This window comes from Phocoena phocoena, chromosome 12 (assembly GCF_963924675.1).
Source record: "Phocoena phocoena chromosome 12, mPhoPho1.1, whole genome shotgun sequence".
Classification (NCBI taxonomy): Eukaryota; Metazoa; Chordata; class Mammalia; order Artiodactyla; family Phocoenidae; genus Phocoena; species Phocoena phocoena.
The window spans coordinates 30,892,380-30,909,886 of NC_089230.1; the positions used below are offsets into that span (position 1 = coordinate 30,892,380).

At 37.7% G+C, this 17,507-nt stretch overlaps 1 protein-coding gene and 1 pseudogene across 1 annotated transcript in view; one reads left to right on the top strand and one right to left on the bottom strand.

Annotated features, from left to right (window-relative positions):
- Positions 1-17,507, bottom strand: part of ENPP3 (ectonucleotide pyrophosphatase/phosphodiesterase 3) — a 64,383-nt gene that overhangs the window by 35,092 nt on the left and 11,784 nt on the right. Inside the window, exons 5-12 of the mRNA XM_065888463.1 lie at positions 16,372-16,432; positions 15,230-15,327; positions 10,328-10,407; positions 7,908-8,027; positions 7,235-7,344; positions 5,571-5,636; positions 4,993-5,065; positions 596-704 (exon numbers count right to left, since the gene is read on the bottom strand). Coding sequence (XP_065744535.1) covers positions 596-704; positions 4,993-5,065; positions 5,571-5,636; positions 7,235-7,344; positions 7,908-8,027; positions 10,328-10,407; positions 15,230-15,327; positions 16,372-16,432 — 717 coding nt within the window. The remainder of the gene's footprint in view (positions 1-595; positions 705-4,992; positions 5,066-5,570; positions 5,637-7,234; positions 7,345-7,907; positions 8,028-10,327; positions 10,408-15,229; positions 15,328-16,371; positions 16,433-17,507) is intronic.
- On the top strand, positions 8,916-9,046 carry LOC136132391 (U2 spliceosomal RNA; annotated as a pseudogene).

Below are 17,507 nucleotides of genomic sequence, written 5' to 3' on the forward strand. Positions count from 1 at the left end.
TTTATGTACTTCCTACCACACCACATCAAGGAAAATACTTGGCATTGAGTTAGCACTTAAAAAATATTTGTTGAATGAATGAGTACTTTAAAAGTGAGGTTGCAGAGGGCATGACGCCTGTCTCACTTCTTTTAATATTCAGGTTGACTGAAATGGAGAACTACCCTCAAGCAGAGAAGTGTGGAGTGACAGGACTTTATAGAAGTCTATTCACATGACCAAAAAAATACACAGATCATGGTAAAACTAGCCAATTCAGTAAACTGCAGCCAATCTATATGAATGAATCATTCACTGAAAAGAAGACACTTTTTATGATGACAGCCCAGCCACATCCTTTTTAAGTACTACTAACTCCAAATATATAGAAAATTAAGTGTATGGATAGATTTTTCAGAGTGAATGTTAGAATAATTAAACTAAAAGTATAAATCTTAGTCCTCTATTCATCACAGCCTACTACAAAGCTCATTCTTTGCTCATTTAAGAGCTTCTAGGTCTAGAAATAGACTTAAAAAAATCTCTATTTTTTTGTATGCTCCCCAAAGTGATAAGATTTAATCAATGATAAAATATGATTTTAAAGAAAGCATACCATGGTCAGCCAAGAGGATTATATTGACACAATTGACTAAGTTTCTCTGCTTTAGGCCTTCCATCAACAATCCAAAAGTGTAATCTACTAACTGTAAGGCTTGAATTACCTAAGGAAAAAAACATTGGAGTTAAGATTATCTTCATGGATTAAGGCTTAATTAACCAAACCATTATCTAATCAAGTAAAAATTAAATAATTTCCTTCTCTGAAATTGTTGGGTTTTGAAATAGGATATCAGAGCCCAGCACCCATACTACATTTACCAAATACCACTTCCCTATAGTTCTATAGACAAAAAAAAAAAAAAAAAAAAAAAATTAAACCATATTCCTTACAAAGGGAAATAGACTACTGGCCAATAAATACCTGAGAAAGAGTATTCAACTTCAACATTATTCAAACATTATTTAACTGCAAAGGTTTTCATGATAATTTCCAGTGCTGGGGAGAAGAGTCCATAGACACTTCTGTAGGAGGCTAAATGGTTACACGTGTTCCAGAGAACAGTGTGACAATGTGTAGCCAGAGAGTTTAAAAGGAGCATACCCTACAACCTAATAATTCTGTTTCTGGGCATTTGTCCAGAAACATACAAGGATATTCATCACATTATTTATTTACAATTTAAATAGAAGAAAAAAATTATACCATATCCTTAAGTAGGTATACTCAATAACCATGAAAAAATATTTAAGCAACCTAAATATCCATCAACAGAGGAATGTATAAAGAAGATGTGGTACATATATACAATGGAATATTACTCAGCCATAAAAAGGAACGAAATTGGGTCATTTGTAGAGACGTGGATGGATCTAGAGACTGTCATACAGAGTGAAGTAAGTCAGAAAGAGAAAAACATATATTGTATATTAACGCATATATGTGGAATCTAGAAAAATGGTACAGATGACCTAATTTGCAAAGCAGAAATAGAGACACAGACGTAGAGAACTAATGTATGGATACCAAGGGGGAAAGGGGGTGGGGATGGGAGGAATTGGGAGACTGGGATTGACATATATACGCTATTGATACTATGTATAAAATAGATAACTAATGAGAACATACTGTATAGCACAGGGAACTCTACTTAATGCACTGTGGTGACCTAAATGGGAAGGAAATCCAAAAAAGAGGGGATAGATGTATATGTATAACTGATTCACTTTGCTGTACAGTAGAAACTAACACAACATTGTAAAGCAATTATACTCCAATAAAAACTAACAAAAAATATTTTTAAAGAACAATGGCATAGGAAGATGATCACAGTACAATGTTAAAGTTAAAAAATTAAAGCCAAACTGTATACACACCCATACATATTGCATAATCCAATTTTGTTTTTAAATATATTCAGCATTTCATAGTAAAGTCACATATATGGAAAACCAAAAGAAAATATATCAAGGTACGGTTAATAGTGATTGTCTCTGAATAATGAGTTGGAGTTCATTTTTATTTTATTGTTTATATTCTTTTGTATTTTTAGACTTTTCTACACTTTATTGATATAGTATATTTAATTGACTTAAGGTTTAAGCAAATAACTTTTAACTAACATAACCTCGTCTTTTTTCAGTGAATAAAAAAATATAATAGCACTTTCCCCACAGGATTGGGAAAAATGTTTAATCTTCTTAGTACTATTATAACAATGATTGCCTTTTGTTTTCTTTTTTGAGAAAGGATTTTACAAGCCAATTACTGTTAAGAGTGTTAGTGCATTATCTCATGAAACCTCTCAGCAAATATTCATGGAAGGTGCTATTGGAATTTCCAGCTATAGAGACCAGGAAACTTGAGGTTTAAAGCAGTTAAGTGACATGCTGCTGATCCCACAGTTACTAAGGGACAGGGCAGGACTTTAACTCAAATCATCTCTATATACTGCTAAATCTATTGTCAACTCCATGACACTTTCCTGACCCTCATTCCCAGGGTGACCACGCACTCTGGTTTGCCAGTGAGAGTCATGGTTTCCACCTGTCATCACAGCATAATTATGTTCCCTTTCACACAGTCCACCTACTCACTCCTCCCGGCTGCACTCAGAGCACTTCCTCCTCTGTCCTCCCCTGGCACCCTGGCATCCCGCTACCTTTGGACTCTCCACAGTTTAGAAATCATCTGTGCTTGTGTCCGTCTCCCCAGGAGCATGGGAGCTCCTGCAGGGAAGGGACTGTGCAACCAAACTCATCACCTGCTTCCTAAGCACAGAGATGTTCACAAAGTACACATTCCATAGATGGCACGTTGCACTGAACGTGAAGTGAGTAGATGCCAGCCTCCTAACAATAGCAATAGCAAAGCCATAAAGCCTTCCAGTTTGTGCATCTGTTTGGCCTCTTCTTAAGTTTTAAATGAGGCTTTGTCTTAATCCTTCTAGTTTCACTCTTCACTCTTTCTTTCCTTAGGACATCTCCGCTTCCATGCACCATCTGTATGCTGCCAAATGACCTGATCGCCATCTCCTTTGAGCTTTAAATCCATATTCAGTTGCCTTCTGGACATCTCCATTTGGATGTCACAGGCACCCCAGTCACAACATGATCTTCACCTCCAAGAAGATGCCCTTCAGTGGTCTTATTGGAGAAAACTGCCTGCTTATGCTAGAAACCTGAAAATCACCATTGATTCCCCCACCCCATCACCCATCTCACACCAAGTCATATCAAGTCCATCTCTAAAATGAATCTTAAATATACCTTCTTCCATCCATGATGGTTGCCACTACAACAGTCCAAGTCACTATCATCTCTTTCCTGAAATGTTGTAAAAGCTAACTCATGTCTCCCCACTTTCCCTTGCTCTCTCTAGCCCATTCCTCTTACATGATAAAAGTGATATTTAAATTCACATAGATCTGATCATGTCCTTCCTTGATGAAAATGCCTCAGTGCTTCCCATTGCACGTCTTATGGCCTAGAAGAACTCGCATGGTTTGGCGCTTGCCTACTTCTGTAAGCTTCCTCTTAGCCCTCTCCCCTGGTCCACAGTGCTCCTGACACCAGTGAGAGATAATCCTCATATAGCAATTCAAACAGTACCTGGCACAGAGCAGCACACAATAAGAGTTAGCTGCTATTCTTATTTTTACCATTATCATATTGTCTACTTGTCTAGCTACCTGTCCATTTGTCTGTCCATTTGTTCCTCTAATGTGCTCAGCTCTTCCCTTAATCAGGCCATTTGTGAAATTTTTATCTTTTTTGTTATTCGGAGAACTTTCTAACCATCCCCAACCCAGACTAGGTTAGCCCCTAAAGACCTCTCAGGGCAACCTGATCGTTCCCTTTGCAGCACTTTTCCAAATTACACTTAAAATTTATTTGGGTACTAAACTAGAGCATTGGATAGAAGAAAAAGATATGGCACTTAAAGTCAGCTGTAGGGGTCAGACAAAGGCAGATTAGAGTATCCCCTCTCAGATCATATAAAGCAGGGATAACAATTAAAATGGAAAAGAAGAAATGGTGAATATGCTTTAGATAGTTACTAAGCCATTCACCCTTAGAATAACCTGATTAAGTGTTAGATTCCGTGAGACACTCAAGGGTGGTGTAGGAATATAAAAGAGGACTAATGGGTTCAGAGTGGTCAGACTTGAGCAGGGCTTATATTAGAAATCATTTTGATTTAATGAAAAGGAAGAAGAAGGGCATTTCTGACAAACACCTAAGTCATGCTGCCAGAATGAATATGCTTGCATTGCAACTGGGGAAAACTGTTAAATGAGTTTCCGTGGGGTAAGGAAACGCCATACTCATGGGGACCTTTGCAAATTTATATCATGTCCAAGACAATGCAGCCTTGAGTGGGTTTTAGAAGAGAATCTGCTTTTTTAAAAAAATCATATTTAAGAACTATATTTCTGTAGTAAATACAAAATGGTTTAGATAATGAAGTAACAAGTATTGAAGAGTCTACCTCAATTGTAATGGGGGCCTAGAAGGCGAATAACTCTACCTGATGCAATAATATATTGTCCATTTATAAGGAACTTCTGATTGGAACTGTGCTTGAATAGACAGCCATATATTCCACGATGGACTTTCAGGTGACATGGCTCGAAATGGGCTACATTAACATGTTAAGTTGACACACGGGATCTAGCCTTGATGTTCTCGTGATGTGAGATAACAATGCTGCATCTAAGTATTCAATAAGTGTTATCAAATTAATCAAGATGTGCTTAATAAGGCAGATATTCTTTTTACACTTTTAACTATTTTGTGGTTATTAAAGCAGATAATCATTTAGACTTTTAACTATTTTTATGTCTTCATGTATATCAAATACACTCGTATTCAGTGGAAATTAAAGAATAACGTTTCACGCTGTGGGTGAAGGCTAGATGATTTTAGGTTTGTTTAAAAAGAAAAACTTACTGCGGCACTGACTGGTCCCTGAGCATGTCCTGCGGAATCAGGTTGTTCCACGTATATGGTATAAAAATCAGGTCTAGGGGTAAAATTGAAACAGAGAAAGACGTTACCCATTTGGAATAAAGGTACAAGTTGGGTGTGGGAGATTTGTAGGTCTGGAACTTTGTGACAGTTTCCTCCTCTTTTTCTCCGGTCTTTCCTTCTCTACAACCAGGCCCAGTGGTTCAGTGGTTCTGCTTGGCTTTGGCAGGGATAGTGGTCTAGCAGGAAGTAAATGAGACCTTCCAGGATGTAAGCACTTGTCTGACTCAGTGCTGAAAATCTCTCTTGTTCTTGCTAAGACCTCTCTTGATGAGCCACAGCCCTCTGTACTTCCTACTTTATGACTTTCTGCTGATTCTTTTCTCTGCCACACTAGTTCTGTCTTTAAATGTCTGGTTTTAAGAATAATTCTTGAAAAATGCCTGTAAAAAGGAAACGCCAAGTTTTTTTCCAAAATGGTAATTTAAACTAAGAAATACTTTCATTTTATGCCCACAAACGTCCCGCTGTGCCAGCACTTCCCTGACACTAGATATTACCGTTCAGCTTTGGGCAGGTCCAGCCACTTTAACAATGTAAAGACCCTTTCTTCATATGTGACACTTCTGAAATGAAAAGTAAAAATAATTTTTAAAAATTAATCATATCAAAATAACTTCATTATATGCCTGCTCAGGAAGGCAGGTTGATATTTTCAGATATTTTGTGTCCATATATTATAAAAGTACTGAAAGGGATTCAGTACTACTCAAAGGGATTCCCGTTTTCAATACCTATATGGAGATACACTCGACTCACTATAAATTCAATGTATATTGTTTTCTTTCCTTCTCATCCATCCTTCCTTCACTGTTCCCCCGATTAAAATAGAAGGCCATTAATTACTATCCATTAGTTCAATTTGTTGATTTTTATTTACTCCATTCATTTATGCATTTATGTGCACTATCTTTTGTCAGACATGATTTGTTCATTTTAAACAGAATTTATCAGTGAGCAAACCAAAGACGACGTCCTTCCTAGAGGTTACATTCTAGTCAAGGAAGACAAACGATAAATAGGCCTAACACATAAATAAATTACAGAGTGTATTGAAAGGTGAAAAATGCTATGGGAAAACAAAAGCAAGACTAGAGCCAGAATAAGGGGCACTGAGAAACTGGAGTGGGAGAATTTGAATTTGAAAGCTTAGTGTGATGAGGCTAAGACAATACTGAGAAGGTAATTTTTGAGCTACAGCCAGAAGGAAGTGAGGGAGTGGGCTGTACAGATACATGGAGTGAGATTGTCTCAGACAGAGGAACAGCCTGTGCAAAGGCCCTACAGCAGAAGCAAGCCTGGTATGTTGGGGTCACCGAAAAGGTCAGTATGGCTCGAGCAGAGTGCCAGAACCCAGGAAAGTAGCTGGAGAGGAGTCTGAGAGGCAGGGGCACAGCAGGGCTCATACCACAAGGGCCTTGTAGGCTTTACTCTTTGCTAAACTGCAAGCCGTTGAAGTTTTTGGTGCACAAGAGTGTCATAATTGGACTTGTTCTTTTAAGTAATTATTCTGGCTAATAAACTGAGACTAGATTATAGGGAACAGAAATAGAAACAGGGAGACGTGTAAAAAGGCAGCTGCAGTAGTGCAGGCAAAAGAGGATGACGGCTCGACCAGAGTGTTAATGCTGGGGGTAATAAAAAGCTCTCAGACTGCATATAATATTTTGAATTAGAGGCACAAGGGTTTGCTGACAGACGGGATGAGGGATGTAAGAGAGAGGAATCAATGTTGACTTCAAGATTGTTTGGCCCAAACAACTGGAAAAATAAAATTACCATCAAGATTAAGACCAAAAAAAAAAAAAAAAATTCTAGGGCTTCCCTGGTAGCAACAGTGGTTAAGAATCCGCCTGCCAATGCAGGGGACACGGGTTTGAGCCCTGGTCCGGGACGATCCCGCATGCTGCGGAGCAACTAAGCCCATGTGCCACAACTACTGAAGCCTACGCATCACAACCACCGAAGCCCGCACACCTAGAGTCTGTGTGCCCCAACAAGAGAAGCACTGCAGTGAGAAGCCCGTGCACCGCAACGAAGAGTAGCCTCCCCTCACCGCAACTAGAGAAAGCCCGCGCACAGCACAAAGACCCAACGCAGCCAAAAAAAAAAAATTCTAATCATCCCTGCCTAGGCAAGATCACATCTGCAGGTATTTTAGTACCTGTTGTAAATCCTATATATGGAAGGAAAGGTGCCATTTATAGCCACATCTGATCCTGGCCAAAAGTAGGTACCAGCTTTTAAACCCTGATACATAGCTGTCAGCCAGATCTATAAGAGAAAAATTTCAAATAAGTGGAGGTCAAGAGAATAACCAGTTTGAGTAGAAATGGTGCCATTTATGAGAAACTGAACGGTATTAACAGTTGCAAAATTTATTCAACTATTAAAATGTATTTAAATTATTTAAAATTTGTCTTTGCTGCGGTTTAGAAAAGTAATTATCCAGGCATCTACTTCAAAAATCAAAAAACATAGGACAGTAAGAAAGATCATTTTTCAAATTGGTAAAATTGTACAGTTCTTCTTTCCCTTTTAAAGATTTATAAAACAGAATGAGTAAAAACATTAACAGATAATCTTTCTGAGTAATTTCCAGGTTGATACGTTTATAATACAACATCCAAGTTTCAACTGAAGACAATTTAGCTGAACAACTATACACGTTAAAAAGATTCAAATTATAATTATAAATAGTGGTGAAACACTGTCCCACCCCTAGCCCTTAGAAATTAAAAAGATAATGTAAAACTCAAAGTGGAGAGAGAAGAGAGATCCACTGTCACGTTGGGAAATGAAGGTTACTTTGGAGGCACAAGGAGAATGCTACATACTGGTTGCCCATGCCACCAAACTGGATTATTTTTCTCCTTTGAAGAAAGTGAAAAGTTCTTGTTGAGGTGTACATCATACATTTTATTGTCAATGATGCCATGTGATTCTGGATATAACCCCTAAAATGATAATTTTTTAAAAAGATTTAAGATAAAATAATAAATTAATAAAACATACATTTAAATTGAAATAGCATAAGACCCATAACTCATATTTGAAAAGATGCCATATACCCTTCAATATAAAACCCCTGGATATGAACCCTAATATCAAATATACATACTAGCATTATATATATACTAGTTCCACCGTGGTCTATAGCTGCAAATGAATGACATTAGGCAGATGAGTTGGGCTGATGGTTTTAATATAACTCATGTTATTAATAACTGTTTGTTAATTATAGATTCTATATTATAATAATGACTAGCTATTGGTTTTATTGGCAGTAATAGCAAGAAATTTACTACATGGATGCTTTTAAGTATCAGATAGCCTGGCAAATGGGTTAAAATGTGTTACCAGCACTTTAAAAGGAAGCCTGCCAAGTCTCTGTACTTCCTCCCTTCCATCCATCCATCAATCCAGTCATTCCTTCAATTCACATATTTTTATTGAATGCCCATGATACCCTATGCAGTTGTAACTACATTTAGAGAGATTTTTAGGGTCATTATTTCAGAACATTACTATATCTATGAATATGGATACATATGCATATGTAGGAAATTAATAGCACTTATGTATAATCCCTTATTTATATATACATGTATAAGTATTATATATTATGTATGTGTACATATAGTCAATTCTTGCTATTTGCAATAGTTATGCTCTATAAAGTTGCTGCAAACACTGAATTAGTGAATATCGAACCACTGCTCCTAGAGAAAATAAAGGGTTAGGTTCCTGTGAGCCTCTGGTTACAATATTTTTGTCTACTGATCCATATGTGCTGTCTACCAGTGCTTGGAAGTCAGGGCCACTTTTAAAATAAAGATAATCTTATCACTTCTTGGCCTTTTGGCTAAGATCAAGTGTAGTATCTGTTCTTATCCACTGAAATAAAGGCAATCCCAAAATGAAGGCAGTTTAGGTGACTTGGAAAGGCACATTCCTCTTATCTATGCCATCCTTGCTTTAATACTACATCTCTCCCTCAACACACATGCACGTGCATACACACACATCAACACACGTGGACTTTGAAAACATTTGTTTATAGAATGAGAGCTAAAAACAAGAAGCCAGAGTATTGCCTTGTTAGACCTCAGCTGGAAACATGTGAGCTGGGTAACTCAAATGTTTAGGCGGATCTGCAAAATGGAATCTGCATTTATACATGCACACACACACACGCAAATACACATATATACATATATACATACATATAATTACTTAAGGACTAAAATTTAAATAAGTTGTAATTACTGTTCCATACTAATAAAAGACTAAATGCAATGTAGTAAAGACATAATATCCTTTGGCAATAAAGCCTGAGGCAGAGGACGCCTTAAGATGTATTCTAAATCTATAAATATTAAATAAGTTAATCTTCCTTTGAGTTCATTTCGATCATTTCATGTACGTCTTCTCATACATTGAGGAGAATTCATTTGCTTTACTTGCTTTATCTAAAGAGGTATAGCCAGTTTGGGACTCCCCCGGTGGCGCAGTGGTTAAGAATCCACCTGCCAATGCTGGGGACACGGGTTCGAGCCCTGGTCCCGGAAGATCCCATATGCAGCAGAACAACTAAGCCCATGCTCCACAACTACTGAGCCTGTGTGCCACAACTACTGAAGCCTGTGCGCCTAGAGCCTGTGCTCCACAACAATGAGAAGCCCGCACACGGCAACAAAGAGTGGCCCCTGCTCACTGCAACTAGAGAAAGCCCGTGTGTAACAACAAAGACCCAACGCAGACAAAACTAAATAAATAAATGTTTAAAAATAAATAAATAGATTTATAAAGAGATATAGCCGGTTTGAATTCAATTATGAAACAAGAGACTTCATCAAATTAAATATAATAAAAAAAGACTAGGAAAGAAAGAAATTTCCCACATCAGAGTGGCTGTCCTCATACATAGCCTACCATTCCCAGCAGACCTTCAGATAAATGGAGGTTAATCAACAGATCAGAATAGAGGGTATTTCTCACATCCAAGAGGCTATCCTGGCCTGTCACAGAGGTAAATGAACCTAATGCTGGGACACTCATTCATAGTTAACATCTCACAGCCCTGGACTGACCCCATACTGAGACACTCCTTCCCAGCCTGAATTAGCTGTGACTGCCACCACACATGCTCGTGAAATGTGTGACCTGCGGCTTGGCCAGTTCCGCCTAAGCATGTCTGGTGTGGTCAGTTGCCCTTCCGGGGCCTGTCAGTCTTGCCACTGGGCTAAGCACTTACCGTGACAATGGTGTAATGATTTGGGAAGGTTTTGGTCGGATAGACAGGTCTCAGGTATTTTGAATGAATTCCGCATGTTTCTGCAGCAAAGGACAGTGAGAAATTAAGACGTTGTTTCTTCCTCAGAAGTTGTTTGAATAACTAAAAATCTGAACGTGAAAGTTTCACAGAGAAATAGAAAACTAATTAAGGGGTGAATTAGATGGAAAGAGGTCGAAATTCTGATGCTTAAAATTCCTCCATTCCAAGGAATGACAGTTTTCAGGAGAGGGGTGAGTTAAATCAAGGGTCAGGAAAATTTTTCTATAAAGAACCAGATAATAAATATGTTAGGCTTTGCAAACCCATATGGTCTCTGTTGCAACAGCTCAACTCTGCTATGAAGGCCTCTAAGCATCTACAGACAACATGTAAACAAATGAGCATAGCTGTGTTCTAATAAAACTTTATTTGTAGACATTGAAATTTGAATTTCACATATGTTTTTTGCATGGCACAAAATATTTTTTTCCCCAACCATTTAAGAATGAGAACAATTCTTAGCATTAACAGGCCTTACAAAAACAGGCAGAGTGGGCCAGATTTGGCCTGTAGGCCACAGCTTGCTGACCCCTGAGCTAAATGTACCCTGCTTTACACAGTGCCAGCTTTGTTTGCTTTTGCTGCTCCCCTCTTTCTGACCCAGGTCATTACAACAAGAATTTCTATATAATATCCGCTTCTCAGCTAGTTTTTATACATAAATTATCCAATATAACAAAAGTGAACACGACTATCTAGATAACTGAAAAGGAATTTAACTTGTATAAATGCATAAGCCCATGCCACAAAGCAATGTTACAAGATGAACTAACTTTCCCACTTATTATTTTCACTCAGTACAGTTTCCACCTGATCAGTGGAGTTTCCTGAGATCTCTTTTCCCCAAAGCACAGCATCAAATTTGCTTTCAGTTATTCTGTTGTTTTCGTCTGTGCAATAACTCTGCTCAAGGAGGTCAGAACCACTAAGGCACACTGATATTTCCTCTGCAGCAGTGAAGTATGAGAAGTTTTCCATACCAAAATCCTACCAACTCTAATTCTAAAAGAGAGCTTCACCATTAGAGATGCTATTTAGGTTAAGACAAAAAGTGCAAAGGATTATTGTCCAGAAAGCAACAAACATTGCAACTGGAAATAATGAAGGTTTTCTCAGATAGGCTTGGAACTGGTCTCCTTCCCAGCCTCGAGAACAGTGTTTCCAATAGGATCCAGGAATTTCCTCCTTCAGAAGATTCTTGGATCCAATACCAAGTCTACTAAATAGGACTCTGGTGGGAATGGGAGAGGTTGAAAGGTGGAAGAAAAGGAGCTCAAAAAATCTGCATTTCTAGCAAGCAGACCCCAAGTGGTTCTGATGTACTCGAGTTTGAGGCCTGCTCTAGGACATAACATATAATCAACATTTTTCTTTCTCAGTCAATACCCCCAATAAATAAATCATGTCCTCAATCAGGGAAAGACACATTTAATATTGTTAAGAAGTCATGTGATAGAAAATAAAATGAGATCTCATCCACTGATAAAAGAATTTAAGTGGGGAAAACAACCATACAATAGAGAGAGATATAAGGTCAGTTTCTGTTTTTATGTCCCTGAAACATGGGTAAATGGGTCAAATTCTTAAATGCCTGAAGGCACAGAGTATAAAATAAAAAACAAAGCTAAGCTACCAGTGATGTAAAAACATGACACCTTCGTAGTTTTAAACAGGACACATCAGTTGACTATCTACAGATTCAAGCTACCATTTTCGATCACCTGCCTTTGAACCAGAGCTATTATAGAATAACTCATCAAAAGCAAGATCTTCTACCATTGTTTCTTCCAGGTCTTAAGAATCTAAATTATGACTGAACAGAATAATTCTGGAAGGACACACAATAAACCAATAAGAATAGTTGCTTCTACAGAGAAAAATGAGGAAGATCAGGAAAGAGAGTCTGTTGGTTGGTTGGTTGCTTTTTTTGTTTGTTTTTTTACTGTATACCCTTTAATGTCACTTGTCAAAGTTTATCATTTGCATGTTTTACTCCTTAAAAAACATATTTTTAAAAAGAAAGTACCAACCGAAAAAAATTCTGAAAATATAAATGGAATAAATATATATCCATAGTAACTATAAACTATAAGAAATGGAAGACTGAATGGATGAGTAGGTGAAATAGCTGAAGAATGTACAGATGCAGCAAAAGCAGTACTAGGAAAGAAGTTCATAGCAATAAACACCTACATTAAAAAAGAAGAAATTTCACATAAACAACCTAAATTTACACCTTAAGGAACTAGAAAAAGAACAAACAAAATCCAAAGTTAGTAAAAAAGAAGAAAACAACAAAGATTATAGCAGAAATAAGTGAAATAGAGAATAGAAACACAGTTCCAAAAATCAACAAAATTAAAGTTGGTTTTTTGAAAAGATAAACAAAATTGACAAACCTTTAGCTAGATTAAGGGAAAAAGAGACTCAAATCAATAAAATCAGAAACGAATACCACAGAAATAGAAAGGATTATGAGAGACTGCTAGGAACAATTACACCCCATGAGCTGCATAACTTAGAAGAAATGGATAAATTCCTAGAAACATACAACCTTCCAAATCTGAATTATGAAGAAATAGAAAATCTGAACAGACCAAAAACAAATAATCAAAAACCCCCAAACAAAGAAAAGCCCAAGACAAGATGGCTTCACAGGTTAATTTTACCTAACATTTAAAGAAGAATTAATGTCAATACTTCTCAAACTCTGCCAAAAATCTGAAGAGGCGAGAACACACCCAAACTCATTTCATGAGATCAGCATTACCCTGACACCAAAGCCAGAGAAGGATACTACAATAAAAGAAAATTCCAGGCCAATACCTTCATGAATTTAGATGTAAAAATTCTCAACAAAATACTAGCAAGACAAATTCCACAGCACATTAAAAGGATCATACACCACTTTCAAGTGAGATTTATCCCTGGGATGCAAGGATAGTTACTACTAGTCTTGTCCTATCCCCAGTTTCACATCTAACTTTCCAAGAAATCTGACTTCTAGTTCAAGCTAAATCATTTCTATCTCACCTGACAGTTTGTTGATCCCGGCCCTTCTTTGTCTGCTCGCACCCACGTTAGGACAAGACAAAAACCTCATGTTCTCACTAGAGTCCATGACCCCTTAGTAGTCACTGATATAACTCACTGCACTGTGGTATTAGTCCATGCTCAGTTTCCAGGCAGCTTGATAAGACACTAGAGATGAGGTTCTAGACTTCCTTAAAGTGATGCCTGCTGTCACATACCTCACCTCAACCCTACCATTCTTGGGAGGTCCTAATCCTAAATCTTTTAACACATCTACTCTTAATTGGACCTCCTAGAAATGAAGAGCCCATTTTGCCTTGGTAGACCTAATTAGTTACGGCTTCACACATTAAAGGATCGAGATGTTGTATAAATGACTTAAAAAATATTTTAAACCTTAGAAAGGAAAGCTCTTAACGGCCCAGTATTTCACTGGTGTCCTTTCCAACTCTCAAGGGGATGAGCAAATAAAATAATTCCACTTCTAAAGGGGTCCAGTTCAGCCTGGCTAGATAAATTCCCTTTTGGACACAGGATTTGATATCCAGACTACCAAGGGAAATGCAGATAAGGAAATAGAAACTGAGAGTTGTTAATGGCTTTTCAGGCTAAAGTAACTCAGCAGTAAGTGACAAATCCTGAATTTGGATCCAGTTCTGTCAGAGACCCAACATCTAAATCTCTTTGCTAAAGATCTGCCTCAGAGAGTGTAGGAGAACCTGAAGAGACAAAGTCCCTTATGCTGTAGGGGAGAAGTAATTGATCTTTCTACAGTCAAGGAATTTTAGTGCTGGGATTAGTAGTAGAAATCATTAGGTCTAATCCTCTCATTTTACAGATGAGGAAAGTGAGGCCCAGAAAAGGTGATCACCTTACTCAAAGTCAAAAGCTAGTTTTTAATAATTTGAAAAAAAATAAAAACAGGAAACCAGTAAAATTGTCAGAAATTTTCAGGACCATGGAGGTAAAAGAGGGCCTGGGAGAAGGGGGAAGTAAGAGAGGAACTGAAGGGCAGTGAAGACTATGCGCCCTAGAGCCAACCTCTGACACTTCTTAACTTGGTGTCCTCGGGTTCTCCATTCTTCTTTATTATTGACTTTATAAAATTGTGTGAAGTCCAAGTACCCTAACTCAGAAGTACATCATGATAAAGATGTCAATAAAAATAATAATTACAGTAATAACTGAAAATCATCCAATGTACACTATGTCCATGGTCTCACATTATTTCTATGAGGTGGTAAGTGACCATTTTACAGATAAAGAGACTAGGGCCTCAACCGTGGAAGTAAACTTGCTGAAGGTCTCAGAATTAGTAAGTGGTGGAGCCAGGTTCCAGGAACTTTGATTCCAGAACTGGACAGAGATACTGGACTTTTCACTTACTGGAGCCTTGGTATCTGCCGATTCTGTCCAGTCTGCTCAGGCTCCTTCAGGTTCCCATCCTTACTGGTCATATCTACCTTGCTGAGACCCAGAACCCAGGGCTGACAAGTGCCAATTTTGAGAGAGTATCCATGAACAGATTTTCACAGAGCAGAAGTTATATTCAAATATAAAACAAATCAAAATAAACAAACAAAAAGATAAACACGCTGCAGAAGAAGGAAGGAGGAGCCAAGAAGGATGAAAATAGCTGTCGTGTAGTAAACGCATCAAACTCTTGAGAGGACCCAGAACTAAGATAAACCGCTAACATTAAAGGTCAGAAAGAAAAGTGTTAGTTAATCTAGACATTAACTAACTAGGTGTCTATCATCTGCATGTCCCTGATTAGAGGAGACTTACTCAGTTTATTGATATTAGGTATTAGAGAACCCCATGTCTGTAAATATTCAGCTCTAAATCCATCCATGGAAAACAAAATAACTGGTGGCAGGTCAAATCTGAAAATGGAAAATAAGAAATTGTCCATTATTTTGATTTTTTAAAAAAGATACTTTTCTGTACTACTTATAATTCTCTAAATTAGAAAACACTAAGAAAATACAGCCAGAAATATTTCTAAGTCAAGTTTTCCTTTCTCTTTTTAAAAATTATTTCCCTTTACAATCAGTATGTCCAGTACGTTATTAATCCATAGTAAAAATGTACAGTATTTTTTAAAAGGTGTTACATAAATTATCTGGGTCTTTCAACTTGGAGATCTACCACCCTTTGAGTTCTAGAGTTTAAATAATGTTAGCTAACTTTATTTCTGTTTGCTCCTTGGCACTGGCTATCTGTGACACCCAGTTATAACCATACATGAAATTTCTCTAGCCCTGAGTGTTTACAATGACCAGGCAGTGCTCTGTGGAGAAAAAGGAAGGGATTGGCCTCAGAAAGACGAGTTTAATTCTCTGCTTCATTCTTTATGAGCTGTTTAACTGAGCAGCCATTCAACCTCTCAAAACTCAGTCCCAACCCACACACCCAGCACTTTGGAATCATTACAACATGGCGCATTAGTATCATTGCCTCACCTCAAATAAATGTATTTTACAGGGGCAGGTATACATGGAGCTAATTATTTGTAGTTTTACAGTAGAAGTCAGCAGCGTGCAAGCAGAGCACTAATAAAACATCACCAGAAATGAGATTTTATATTAGAGACATTTCAAAATCCCAGCTTTGGGATGTCCTGGCTGGAGTCATTTAGATCTAAGTTCTAATCCTGATCGTAGGACCTTGGGATGTTAGTACAAATATTTCAACCATTTTTTAAGTCATTGTTGTAAAATATGAATATAATAACTGAATGTAAAAATGTTTTTTAAACAATAAAGCAAACGAAAGTACGTTATGAGTTGGAAGCCACAAGGAATCTAATCTTTTAACTGTTTTGTTCTAAGATGTAAACAGAGTGGGAGAAATTCCACCCTGCCTCTCAGCTACATTCCTGCGTGCCATCTGTTAAAGGAGAATAAACATGTCGGTTTCCTTCTCACCCTTCTGGGCACTGGGGCTGCTGGGCTGTGCCACACTCTTCTTCAACCCATGAGGTTTCTCCTGAAAAGCATAAGATCAAAATCTTTAGATAAGAAAAGAGAAACCAATGTTCAATGGACATGCTCTTTCCAAACGACTTAATTCATGTTACTGCAATGACAAATTTCTTCTAGAACATGTTAAATGCTACTTCACATGTTGGCAAGGTCAGTGCCTCTAGCGATTTGCACAGATTAGTAATCTACACTAACTGAATACCAGGAAACCCATCTTTACCAAGAAAATAAAGGGAATGCCTTTAACTGGAAAGGGACAATTTCTTTTTTCTTTTTTAAATAATGATTTTTCCCTCAAGGACAGTGTTTTCCCAACTGCTAGGAAAAATGAGTTTAATAAATATAGGTATATAATCTAAAGAAAAATGAAAGCATAAAAAAAAAAGAGAAATAGCCAATGAGAATAATTTTTTTTTTTTTCCGGTACGCGGGCCTCTCACTGTTGTGGCCTCTCCCGTTGCAGAGCACAGGCTCCGGACGCGCAGGCTCAGTGGCCATGGCTCACGGGCCCAGCCGCTCCGCGGCATGTGGGATCTTCCCGGACCGGGGCACGAACCCGTGTCCCCTGCATCGGCATGCGGACTCTCAACCACTGTGCCACCAGGGAAGCCCCAATGAGAATAATTGATATTAACATCAAATGGGGGAAATCAAACAAACAAATTTTTAAGATCATAACTAAAAAATTCTCACTCCATGGATGTTTCTGTTTATAAAACATTCCCACTAGTTAATGAAATAGAAATGATAGAATATGAATGTCATCATTTGCAACCCCTAATGGATCTAGGCAATGATCATCAATGGCTAACATGACCAAAAAAGAGACAAGCAGACAAGATGTTCCTCTTGATGGAAGTAACACCACTACCTGTGAAGGGTACATGGTAAACAGGTGGATAGATAGATAGATAGATAGACAGATAGATAGATAGAAAGAAAGGTAAACACCTGAATCTGAACAGTCCTCTAGTTCTAACTACCAATTTGCAGGAAATATAGGGGATGACAAACTGCTTAAGTCACAGAGGATGCAATCTGCAAAACCCAGACTGGAAAATTCTACAGGACAAGTGACT